Here is a 13688-nt window from a genome sequence, read left to right as displayed (position 1 = left end):
TGTTAACTTAGCCACTGTGCTAAATAAAAACCTTGGATTGTTTTGGTTATTTTCAATGAGTTTGTGGATATGCTCTGCCCTAGCAGTTTTTAGAGCTTGTCTATAGCTGGACATACTGTTTTTCCATGCAATTCTAAAAACTTCTAAGTTAGTTTTTCAGTTAGCAAGAGCAAGAGATACATCAGATTTCTTTTGCATGTCTGACAGAGTAACATTTAGCAGAAGTATTTCAAAAGAGTTAAACCTGTATCCTGTTTTCTGGGTAACATTGAGAATATCACTATATATTGTTGACCAGTCTGACGGGGCTCATGCTTATAACAGTAGTTTGGTGGAGTAGACTCATTTAGACCAAAATAATCATTTGGTTTTAGCCAGGTTTCAGTCAAGCAGAGTACATCAAAACTATTATCTGTGATAATTTCATTTACAATAACTGCTTTGGGTGTAGTGATGTGTGATAGTGATGTGTATTCTCAGTCCAAATTGATTGCACATCATCTAATTTAATGAATTTCTGTTAATAACCCTGATCTGTGCTTCAGGTGCGTTTCGTGAAGCCGGTGTATCCGGGACAGTCTCTGCAGACGGAGATGTGGAAGGAAGGGAACAGGATTCACATCCAGTGCAAGGTGACGAAGCGTTCGGTGTGTGTGTGTGTGTGTGTGTGTGTGTGTGTGTGTTTAGTCCTTCAGTGTGTGTTCAGCGCTGATCTGTTCTGGCTCTAGGTGAAGGAGAGCGGAGACGTGGTGCTGTCTTGAGCGTATACAGATCTGCAGACACACACACACACACACACACACACACACACACACATCTGAGAGCGCACACAGGATCAGAGACGGCGGTCAGGACCTGGTGAAGAAGGTCAAGGCTGTGTTCGGATGGAGATCAGCAAAGACGACAGAACCATCCGAGAGTGGAGTGAGCCAGACACTGCAGAATATCATTCATTCTCTTCACACAAGCAAAGATATCTGCCAAAGTGACGAGGAATAGAATTAACTATTAAGAGATATATTTTTATGTGATATCCCAAAATGTGCATAAACATTTACATCATTGGTAAATATTTTTGCATGTTTTTAGCAAAAACTTACACAGTATGGGGTTGTTGTTGTTGTATTAAGTCATTTTACTTGTACAGTAAATTCATCCTGATTCGAGAATGTTTAGATATTTATATTAATGCTGTCAAACGGTTAATCACATTCAAAATAAGTTTTTGTTCATGTGTGTGTACCGTGTATATTTATTATGCATGTATAAATACACACACATGTATGTATATATTTAAGAAAAATTTTATGTTTATATACTATTTATAAATATATATATATATATATATATATATATATATGCATGTAAATATTTTAAAATATATACAGGTAAAATGTGTGTGTGTGTGTGTGTGTGTGTGTGTGTGTGTGTGTGTGTGTGTGTCCACCTGGATGTTCCCGTGTTTGGCTCCTGGGATGATCTGAATCCTCTCAAAGTCCCTCCCCAGGATGATGACGTCACAGTCAGAGTAGGACGCCTGTCCCACGAGCCCCGGACAAAACAACACACACAGTCTGACACTGATAATCACACAGAGTTCTACATATCATCTGAATCTAATGTTTTGCTACATTTTTATTTATTTTTTTAAATCGAGGAATCAGAGTTTTAAATGTTTTCATTTACGGTTAATAATCTCTCGAACACGAACAGCTTGAATCATCTGGACTTTTTGAGTCAAATATTTTGGCAAAGATTTTTTGAATTTGTTAAAATATTATTTCTTAACATATCAGACAATATCTGCCTTCATTTTGAATGCATCTTGTTTATTCTCGCTTATAAACTTTTTGTTGCTCTTTTTGTTGTTGTTTTTTATCCTCATTTGTAAGTCGCTGTGGATAAAAGCGTCTGCTAAATGAATAAATGTAAATGTAAACTTATCAAATTATGGCTTCGTTTCCTTACATGAATATCGAAATATTCAACTCAAATAAACACTTGTATGATGCAGTATTAGAATTAGAATTTAATTTGGGGTCCTGAAATACCCTGAACACTGCACAGAGGTTAATATGACCATTGCTACATAAATAAAATAAAAATTGAAACTCATCCTATATTGTTTGAATTTTCCCTTACTAAATTATATAGTTACCGATGCTATGGACTGTGGGATTACTAACAGACTATTAAAAAAAATCTGTCTCTTTTTTTCTTTATTAAAAGTTGGTCTAGACAAGTACATGAATCAAATGTTTTGCCGACTCGCTCCGAAGCCCCGATCAAATGATTCGCGAAACGCGCTTCGGAGTCCCGATCTAAATCAAATGTTTTGCCGACTCACTCCGAAGCCCCGATCAAATGATTCGCGAAACGCGCTTCGGAGTCTCGATCTGAATCAAATGTTTTGCCGACTCACTCCGAAGCCCCGATCAAATGATTCGCGAAACGCGCTTCGGAGTCTCGATCTGAATCAAATGTTTTGCCGACTCGCTCCGAAGCCCCGATCAAATGATTTGCGAATCGCGCTTCGGAGTCTCGATCTGAATCAAATGTTTTGCCCACTCGCTCCGAAGCCCCGATCAAATGATTTGCGAATCGCGCTTCGGAGTCCCGATCTGAATCAAATGTTTTGCCGACTCGCTCCGAAGCCCCGATCAAATGTTTTGCCCACTCGCTCCGAAGCCCCGATCAAATGATTTGCGAATCGCGCTTCGGAGTCCCGATCTGAATCAAATGTTTTGCCGACTCGCTTCGAAGCCCCGATCAAATGATTTGCGAATCGCGCTTCGGAGTCCCGATCTGAATCAAATGTTTTGCCGACTCGCTCCGAAGCCCCGATCAAATGATTTGCGAATCGCGCTTCGGAGTCCCGATCTGAATCAAATGTTTTGCCGACTCGCTTCGAAGCCCCGATCAAATGATTTGCGAATCGCGCTTCGGAGTCCCGATCTGAATCAAATGTTTTGCCGACTCGCTTCGAAGCCCCGATCAAATGATTTGCGAATTGCGCTTCGGAGTCCCGATCTGAATCAAATGTTTTGCCGACTCGCTCCAAGATCTTTCATTTCATAGTTTTCCCACCGACGAAAATAAAAAAAGCATTGAAATTGGGCGGCGAGAGGAAGAGGCGACAATTACTCTGAGGAAAGATACTTTAGTGTGTGCTAAGCCCTTCACGGAGGAAGAGGTCCATGTTTAACAGGAGTACGGTCGTCGGTCGATCTCGCACCGTGGGCTGTGCCTTCCAGGTTTGCGTGGAAAAGTTTCGGAGAGGTTAAATCACGCGTCAAAACGGGATGTTTGTGGGGCAGAGCAGTAAATGTCGAGATGTGCAGGAGCACGATTACAACAGCCGTCCAGTCCCAGGTGAGTGTGAGTGTTAACTAAAGCAATAATATTATAAAATTAAACTTGTTGTAAATATGTTGGTATGGTATGTTATGTGATATGTTGCTAGATTTTCAAATAACTGTAATATGAATTCCCAGTTATGAGTGTAATATATTTATGTGTATATATAAATACACACACGTTTAAATTTAAATATTTACATGTGTATTTATACATATTTATGTGATTTTATAGTATATGTATTTATATGTATATTTCTTAAATAACTAATATGTATATCTCGATTTGACAGTCTGATAATTACCTTCATAACTTACACAAGCTGAAACAATAGCACTATGAGAACATGAACTGATTCACAGAGTCTTAATCCCTGATGTTGACCTGCAGCTGAACAGAATGAACACTTCCTGTTGAAATAACATTGGGCTTCACTTGCTGGAGGTGCAGTTTCTATGTGACAGCCATGTATTGTGTCAGCTACCAGAAGAAAAGCTGCTTCCACTGCCTCCAGGTCTTCTGTGGTGGAGAAGACAATCAGCCTCCTCAAAATCCCCATGACAGACCTGACCTGCTCATTCTGTGCACAATGTTATGCAGCTCTTGGATGTCAAAGGCCTGTGACAGAAGCCTGTATGATGCTGTTCACAGTCTATAAATATGTAGTTTTTGTTTTTTAGAATAAAATTTCAATAGGTTACATATTTTTTGCTGAAATATCTATATATATTTATATATGTGTGTGTATTGTCTATAATGTATATATTTATATATTGTGATGTGTGTGTGTGTTTCTGTGTATATTTCTATCATGTATTTGTGTATTTATGTGTATATATGTGTGTGTATTTGTCTAAGCATTCATTCAAGTTTATTAATTGATTTTTGTTTCTTGTAATTTTATTTGTATTTATTTATTACAATAAATTACTTTATATCCTTACATAAAATCAGGCTGTGATTCTATTCACAGATGTAGCTGCTGTTATTCTGAGGTAGAAAATTAAAAGCTAAATTTATATTTAGTAAAGGATTTACAAGCTGTCAACGAAGGCATGATCTGCGAACAGTTGATCGATGTCTGCTTTGAATGGTTAATTCAAACGACGTAAAAACGCAGACTAATAAAGCGGTAAGAAAAACGAAAAACATCACCGATGTTCGCTCAGTAGAGTGGGCTCTTTAAATTTACGCGCTGTTGTGACGACGTATGTCACGTGACAATGTCAACATGGCGGATGTAGTACGTCCGAATTCCATTCATACTACCCACATTCATACTATATAAAACGTACTTTTCTAACGGTCGAGTTATACGTTCAAATACAAATGCAGTACCCAGTACGCAGCATGCGATTTCGGACGCAGCTCTAGGTTTTTTTTTTTTTTTTTTTTTAAAGAGCTTGATTCTGATTGGCCAGAGCGACTCACGTGACCATCCTCTATCACACGTGGGTTAGAATCTTTCCTGTGGCGCGGAATCGACAGGAGTTCTCTCTCAGGATTTCAACAGATCGATTTGAGCAAGATGACGTTTTATTATCAAAACAAATATTAGTAAACGTGTATGTGGGACAGATATTACAGTTTGAAGTCGGAGTTTAGCGCGTGAGTCGCAGGATGACGCAGAAACAGCCGTTAGAGCTCCGCTTCGTGGCCGATGAAGATGTTTTGGATCATATTGTAGAGAAACAGCAAGGTAAAAGCGTTTAATCTTCAGTTTTAGATAAAAAAAAAGGCGTCATAAGATCGCTGTTTGTGTGGTTTAACAAAACTTTAAAGGCACTTTTTAAACTTTTCTTTTACTTCCAATCTATAAATCACTGTATAACCAGTAATTTATCTAATACTGTAGTACTAGTAAAGTTACTATGACGTCACGGTTAGTTACGTTTTCTATATTATATATATTTATTGACTTGTTTATTATATATAATATATTATACTTTACATATTATTTATGTTTTTTGTTGTGAATATTTATATTTATTTTCATTTATGTACTTTTTGATATATTTAGTTTACTAAAATATTATGCTTAATGTTCATTTTGTTTTATCTATAATATAAAAAATATTTTATGATATATTTTTTTTGTTCCTTATGTATTTGTTGATTATATTTATTTCTTTTCATGTGTTTACTTATTTATTGATTGATTTTAGTTAGTTTATTGATGTGTTTTTTTAGTTTGAGATATATTATGCTTTATTTGTGTTTTTATGAGTACTAATAAAAGCGATGTTTTGCATCTAGATGTAAGATCAGCTGATGGACCTGTGCAGACGCTGGTGACCCTGAGAACCCCGCAGAAGTCCAGAAGATCTGAGACGAGAGAGGATGAGGATGAGGATGAGGATGAAGAGATGCTGAATGAGCAGAACTATGTGGATGCTCTGTGCACCGGATCACAAGGTGATCATTAACAGCACTAGATACTGACAGATAATGCTCCGTTTTCACAGTATAGTGATCGATCAGTGTGGATCTATCTTCTCATTGGCTGTTTATTTCCCAGATGAGTCTGAAAATGGCACAGTCACTGCAGGATCATCTGTCTTCTCCTTTCAGACCATCAAACGGGGCAATAAAATGGCTCAAATGGGTGAATATATATATTTGCCAGCTGTTTCATAGGCTGTCATGTATTTCTGAGTGTGTTGACCATGATGTGGTGTGTTTGTGTAGCATCTGAATGGGCTCAAACGCCTGGGAAGAGCGTGACCTTCTGCACATCAGACACAAACGAGGAGTCGTCCAGCCCGACACGCACCGCTAAAAGTCTGTCCTGATCCTGCGCTTCGTTTTCTTCTCACGTTATAAGTTTAAAATCTGACTGACTCTGAGTTTCTCTGTTTATCCACTACAGAATCAGCCAATCAGAACAAAACCCCTCAGAAGGTGAACTCATGTGTTTCTGTGACAAACATTATATGTGTTCACATGTGGTTGTGTTTTACTTGCTTATATATTTCTGTTTAATCAGGGAAAAAAGGTGCAGTTCATCTCCACCACACCACACCGACTGCGCAAGAGACTGACAGGTTCGTTTGTTTCTTTTGTTTTTAACAACTTGAAGACAATATAATGACAGTAACACACAAGTAGAGCAACAAAAAAAAAAAAAAAAATTGAATGACTATATACCATATATATATATATATATATATATATATATATATATATATATATATATATATATATATATATATATATATATATATATATATATTTATTTATTTAAATAGATAAGTACTAACAAAAAATAACAGATTTTTAAAATATGCAAATAAAGTTAAGTTAAATTCTAGAATAAATGCACATAAATTACATAAACATTATTAATTTACAAATAAGTTTTATACTTAACAAATAATTTGTGTAATTATTAAATTACAACAAATTATAAATTTATCAATATTAAAATAAAGAAATATTTAATACAGTAGTTAAATTAAACAACATTAATTTTGTTTCCACAAATTGTAAATTATAGCTTAATAGGCAAATAAAGATAAACAACATTTAGGCTTGCAAATAAAAGTATTATAACTATTATCAAATTATTATTAATATTCTATTAATATTAATGCAAAAAAAAATTGAATTATGAAATTAGAAAAAAGTAAAGCATAATATAATAAAATAAATACTAACACAATTTTGAAAAAGTATAACTAAATAATAGGCAAATAAAGTTTACTTTAAATTACAGGATGGATGCAGATAAATTACCTAAAATTATGCATTAAGTTTAAAGCAAATTACTCTTATTAACAAATTGTTATTTGTATAATTATCACATCATAATAAGTTCTTAATATTAATGAATAAAAGGTTATTATATTTATTACAATTGAAAGAAAACAATGAAACAATTTATATAAACAAAAGTTTTTTTTACATTTATTTAACTACATATTTTCTCTACCTTTTAAATTCTTCTAACAACTAGTAATGTTTCTAATATACATATATAATTGGTTAAAACAACAGTTTAAACTAAACATTGCATGAAATTCGTACATATATTTTACTACTATACATTATTTTAATCTGTCATTTTTTTAACCGTGAAAGAGGATATTAAACAGAATATTTCATTAGAATAGCATGCACTTTCATTCCCAATAAGACCAGTAATATGAATTTGGAAATTAAATCGAGCTAATCTGATGTCATGAGTATAAAAGTATGTCTGCAGTGCATGAATTACGGATTTGTTTGTAAATGTGTGTATTTCCTGTAGTGCTGTCCTATAATAGTTGAGTCAAACAAAACTGTATTAGTCGCTTAGTCGCAGAAAAAATAAGTAAAATTCTGTTAATACAGATAAAAATAATAAATCTTTCAAATCTGTATAGACTCTACGTTTATTTCTTTGCGTTCACAATTAACAACAAAACGTTGTGCTTTTGTAAAATAAAGCAAACGGGATGCACTTTCTGCTGTCTCTGTGAACCTGTGTTTGAAACTCCGAAATGTATACTTGCCTTACAGACATGAAAAATATATCTATAGTAAGCTCTCAAAGCACTTTACATTGTGAGGTGATATCTCCTCATCCACTAGCAGTCACTAGTTTACCTATAAGTTATTAAAATGTTAATGCAGCCTCCTTACTGTTTTTCCGACATATTTATAATCATAAGCCTACTTCTGCTGTCAAAAGCTTTATGCACGCGCTTGATGTAAGCAATAGAATTCTCATTATTATGATTTAAACTGTTTATTATTAAATTTGCAATCAAACGAACAAAGGGTTAAAATGAACGACTACTAGTCGACCAGAAAAATCTTTAGGGTAGCTATAATTTCCTGTTTCTCGTCATCCGTGGCTCTCACAGGTTTCTGTCTATTAACATGTTGTTGTTGTTATTTTCATGCAGCTCCGAACTTGCGTTCAGACAGCGAGAGCGATTTCTCCCCCTCGAACTCTGATGACGATGATGAAGATGCTGAAGAACATGAGGGGAAGAGGGACGTACAGACCAAAACACCCAGCAAAAAAAACACGTCGGCGGCTGCACTCTATAAGACGCCCAGTAAAAAGGGCAAGAAAGCAGCAGAGGTGAGAATCTCATCCTGACCTTTGACCTTCAGGCCGTCTGGATGAGGGTCCAGATGAGCCTGAAACCAGAGCAGGAAGAGTTTATGACTAATAAAACAAAACCTGTTTCTTGCACTTAAAATACCTTTGCAACCACCCTCAATACCCTAGCAACCTGTAAGACAGTAATTAATATAATGGTTACTGTAGCTACTATAATGTAACTATAAAGATCACAATGAATATAATAAATGTAATGATAACAAAAGCTGTAATGATAAATGAAATGTATAGAATTATGACTATTATAATAACAGTTACTATAATGACAAATTTATGGATTACTATCATAAACATAGCTATAATGAAAAATGTATCGAAAGCTGTAATGTAACTATTTTGACAATTTTAGTGAAAAATATCATAAACTGACTAATTTAATTTTAACTGACAAATGTAGCTAGAATAAAAATGTAACAACAACTATTGTAAACGTAGCTATAATGATCAATTTAACAATGACATAACTATAATGACAAATTTAAAGACAACTCATAAACGAAACTGCTATAAGGACAATTTGAACGATAACTTAGATAAACATTAATATAATGACAATTTTAACAATAACTATGATAAACGTAACTATAATTTACATTTTTATAAATAACTATGATAAACATAACTATAATGGCAATTTTAACGATAACTATGACAAACGTAGCTGTAATTACAATTTGAACTATATGATAAATGTAACCATAATGACAATTTTAACAATGATAACTATGATAAATGTTGATAAACATAGCCATAATGATTTTTATGTCTGTGTTCTCTTCTGTTTCTGAGCACATCCACACAAATCCTCTCGAGTAACAGCGCAAGTACTTTTTCACGCTTTTAAAAACATTAATACATCTAATCAATTTAAATAAATCAAGCACGTACCAATTTGCAAGGACAATTTTAGTGAAAACTATCATAAACTGACTAATTTAATTTTAACTGACAAACGTAGCTAGAATAAAAATGTAACAACAACTATTGTAAACGTAGATATAATGATCAATTTAACAGTGACATAACTATAATGACAAATTTAAAGACAACTCATAAACGAAACTGCTATAAGGACAATTTTAACGATAACTTAGATAAACGTTAATATAATGACAATTTTAACAATAACTATGATAAACGCAGCTATAATGACAATTTTAACAATAACTATGATAAATGTAACTATAATTACAATTTGTATAAATAACTATGATAAACATACCTTACATTGACAGCAGCACGTTGCGCATTTCCGTTGTTTTCAGAAAATATCAAGTCTCTTGTTGTGTGGTTGTTCTCCTGCAGTCTGATCTGGTGGAGGAGTATTTTGAAGCTCACAGCAGCTCTAAGGTTCTCACGTCCGACCGGACGCTCCAGAAGCTCCAGACGCCCAAACTGGACCGGGTCAGTGATCTTCATCTGTCTGTGATTGTGGGATCTGTGTCAGATCTGACGGAGGTGCTCACTTGTGTCTTATAGGAAACTCTGCTCAGCCTCTTGGATAAAAACCAGCCACGCTTCTCAGAGGAAATTAAACAGCTCAATGCAAAACACGAGAAGAACTTCAACCAGTGGATGCTGCAGCTGCAGTTGAGTGTGTGTGTGTGTGAGGATGATGATGATGATGATGATGCATGTATTCATCTTGTGTTTCTCATGGATATTTCAGCATGGGCTTTAACATCTTGATCTACGGTTTGGGCTCCAAGAAGCTCTTGCTGGAGAAGTTCCGCACATCTATGCTTTCTGATTACGATCATGTGGTGGTCAACGGCTTCTTCCCCAGTATGACCCTCAAATCGGTTCGTCCCTCACACACTCATGAAACCGCTGTCATCGTGGATGACTTTATTATGCAACAACCTTCATGCTGCTTTTTTCATACAGTGAAAACATCATGTGACAAACAAAACGACTCATTTAGCTGATAGCGTTCTTTGATGACAGCTTTGACTGACGTGGTCTGAATGCTGCTGTAATCACACAGATCCTTAATTCTCTCACATGTGACGTGTTCGGACACGAGGGAACTTTCCGTAATCCTGCAGACCAGATCGACTTCATCATCCGAACTCTCCGAGAAGGTAAGGCTGACGCGTGACGTCTCTGATCGTCTGCAGTGGCTGTAAGCAGCATGTTTGTCTTCCAGACCCGAGCAATCACGTCTTCCTGGTCATCAATAACATCGACGGGCCCATGCTGAGGGGCGACAGGAACCAGCAGGCACTGGGGCAGCTGGCGGCGCTTCCCAACATGCACCTGCTGGCCTCCATCGACCACATCAACGCTCCACTCAGTCAGTCTCACGCTTCAGCTTTAGGTGATGCTGCTCACTGCTGTTGTGGGCAGGTAATGATCTCCTGTCTGTGTTTGCTCAGTCTGGGATCAAGCTAAGATGAGCATGTTCAACTGGCTGTGGTACGAGACCACCACCTACCTGCAGTACACTGAAGAGACGTCATACGAGAACTCACTGCTGGTGCAGCAGACCGGAGCACTGGCCCTCAGCTCCCTCACACACGTGCTGCGCAGTCTCACGCCCAACGCCAGGTGACACACACACACTCACACACACGGAGACACACACACACAGAGAGACACACTCACAAAAACACAGAAACACACTCACACGCACTCGCACACACTCTCGCACACACTCTAGCACTCGCACACACTCACACACACTCGCACACACTCACACACACTCTCGCACACACTCACACACACTCTCGCACACACTCTCGCACACTCTTGCACTCGCACACACTCACACACACTCTTGCACTCGCACACACTCACACACACTCTTGCACTCGCACACACTCACACACACTCTCGCACACACTCTAGAACTCGCACACACTCTAGCACTCGCACACACTCACACACTCTCTCACACACACACACTCTTGCACTCGCACACACTGTAACACTCGCACACACTCTAGCACTCGCACACACTCACACACACTCTTGCACTCAAACACACTCACACACACTCTCGCGCACACACTCGCACACACTATTGCACTCGCACACACTCTTGCACTCACACACACTCACACACACTCTTGCACTCGCACACACACACTCTCGCACACACTCTTGCACTCGCACACTCACACACACTCTTGCACTTGCACACACTCTCGCACACACTCTTGCACTCGCACACACTCACACACACTCTCGCACACACTCACACACACTCTCGCACACACTCGCACACACTCTAGCACTTGCACACACTCTAGCACTCGCACACTCTTGCACTCGCACACACTCACACACTCTCGCACACACTCTAGCACTCGCACACTCACACACACTCTCGCACACACTCTAGCACTCGCACACTCTTGCACTCGCACACACTCACACACTCTCGCACACACTCTAGCACTCGCACACTCACACACACTCTCGCACACACTCTAGCACTCGCACACTCTTGCACTCGCACACACTCACACACTCTCGCACACACTCTAGCACTCGCACACACTCACACACTCGCACACACTCTAGCACTCGCACACACTCACACGCACACACTCTAGCACTTACGCATGTACGTACACTCATGCACACACACACACACACACTCACACACACACTCATACACTCACTCACTCACGCACAAACACTCCCTCACGCACTCACACACACACATTCTCTCTCTCTCTCTCTCACACACACACACACACACACACACACACACCACTGACACACACTCACTCACACACACACATGTAAAAACAAATGCATGTAGAGACACTGTTATCAGTGTGTGTGTGTGTGTGTTTTTCAGGGGGATCTTCAGATTACTGGCAGAGTTTCAGCTGGAGAACAAGGACAATCCTGCATACACAGGTCAGACATGCACCGCTGCCCCTCAGGCCGGTGACACACTGGATGCGTGGCGCAAGCGTCTCAGCCGCGTGGCGTGTCGGTTTTTAATTCGGCTCCCATGTTAACAGGTTAGAGCTTACAGACCGCCTGCGTGAGACGCGCGGCAAACGCTTGCTTGCTAGAAATAGAACCGACGCCTATTTTTACCGCGACACGCGCGCGTGTTGGAAGCTTTTCCAGGCTAAATATAATAGGAAAATGTGTTTAAATGTCATTTTGTACACAAATACATATGATTTCCTGATATTTTGATATTTGAAAGTCTATAGGTTGACATAAATTCAGATATAAATGTAATTAAAAAAAAAATAATAATAATTATCGGTTTTCAAATATTGCACCTGTCAAACATAATCTATTTCGCCGTCAATACTTTTGACGATGTCCTTTATCAGTAGGCGTAGGTGTAGGTGTGTAGAAAAAAGTATATATTGTTGTAATAAAAACATGAGCCTGGTCTGTCAACGGTCTCTCTCTACAGCAGCAGCGCTCCAGCGCCGCGTCAGGCACGCTTCTGGTGTGTAAAGACACAGAATCCGCCACGCTTCTGGGACGCTTCTGGGACGCTTCAGACACGCGGCGCTCACGCCACGCATCCAGTGTGTCACCGGCCTCAGTGCATTCACAGTCACGCCTCTGCGTATTAAACTGGCGGATTGTTGTTGTTCGTTCAGGATTGTCTTTCCAGGATTTCTACCAGCGTTGTCGCGAGTCGTTCCTGGTGAACAGTGACATCACGCTTCGCACGCAGCTCACCGAGTTCAGAGACCACAAACTCATCCGCAACAAGAAGGTCAGAATCACTGCGATCTAATGATATCACTATCTCACGATAACATGATATCGTTCTGAAGTGATGATTTACGCAGAGTTGTTTGTGTGTCAGGGCGCTGATGGAGTGGAGTATCTGCTGATTCCGGTGGATAACGGCACTCTGACTGACTTCCTGGAGAAAAACGACGTGGAGTGAAACCAGGAAAACCTCAATGTGTTTAGCTGAATAGCACTTAATCTTTCTGATAAACAACTTGCCAACATTGTATCATAAATGATATGATACAGAAGGAAACGTGGGGAGTTTGTCTAAACAGAGATTAAAGGGTTAAAGGTCTCTTAAAGCAACAGTTCACCCAAAAATGAAGTCATGCTGAAAATCCGGATGTGTTTGTGTCTTCATCAGGTTTGTGGAAATGTATCACTGCATCAGTGTCTCATCAATGGATGCTCTGCAGTGAATGGGTGCCGTCAGAATGAGAGTCTGATAAAAACATCACAATAATCCACAGCACTCCAGTCCATCAGTGAA

General features: G+C 38.5%; 1 protein-coding gene across 2 annotated transcripts; it reads left to right on the top strand.

Moving 5' to 3' along the window:
* The first annotated feature begins 4779 nt into the window (after positions 1-4779).
* LOC113111275 (origin recognition complex subunit 2-like) lies at positions 4780-13634 on the top strand. 2 transcript variants are annotated; one of them, XM_026275884.1, is made up of 16 exons: positions 4782-5056; positions 5614-5772; positions 5876-5962; positions 6046-6138; positions 6227-6258; positions 6344-6401; positions 8247-8428; positions 9776-9874; positions 9950-10059; positions 10140-10272; positions 10458-10554; positions 10620-10766; positions 10849-11020; positions 12282-12343; positions 13057-13175; positions 13269-13634. In XM_026275884.1, the coding sequence occupies exons 1-16, from the start codon at positions 4978-4980 to the stop codon at positions 13350-13352; spliced, it is 1713 nt and encodes a 570-aa protein (XP_026131669.1). In that variant the 5' UTR covers positions 4782-4977; the 3' UTR covers positions 13353-13634. The 2 variants fall into 2 exon arrangements, with proteins under 2 accessions (XP_026131670.1, XP_026131669.1); XM_026275885.1 differs by lacking the exon at positions 13269-13634 and having other exon boundaries at positions 4780-5056; positions 12282-12369; positions 13000-13110.
* The last annotated feature ends 54 nt before the right edge of the window (positions 13635-13688 follow it).

This window comes from Carassius auratus, chromosome 11 (assembly GCF_003368295.1).
Source record: "Carassius auratus strain Wakin chromosome 11, ASM336829v1, whole genome shotgun sequence".
In the NCBI taxonomy this organism is placed as follows: domain Eukaryota; kingdom Metazoa; phylum Chordata; class Actinopteri; order Cypriniformes; family Cyprinidae; genus Carassius; species Carassius auratus.
Note: the sequence above shows the minus strand (reverse complement) of the source record. Positions and strands in the feature narration are given on the sequence as shown.

Bases quoted from the DNA above. Each gene is read 5' to 3' on its own strand.
- LOC113111275 (XM_026275884.1), top strand. From the start codon at position 4,978: ATGACGCAGAAACAGCCGTTAGAGCTCCGCTTCGTGGCCGATGAAGAT. The intron at 5,773-5,875 runs GTGATCATTAAC...TTTATTTCCCAG, and splicing joins TCTGTGCACCGGATCACAAG to ATGAGTCTGAAAATGGCACA. The intron at 13,176-13,268 runs GTCAGAATCACT...TTTGTGTGTCAG, and splicing joins AACTCATCCGCAACAAGAAG to GGCGCTGATGGAGTGGAGTA.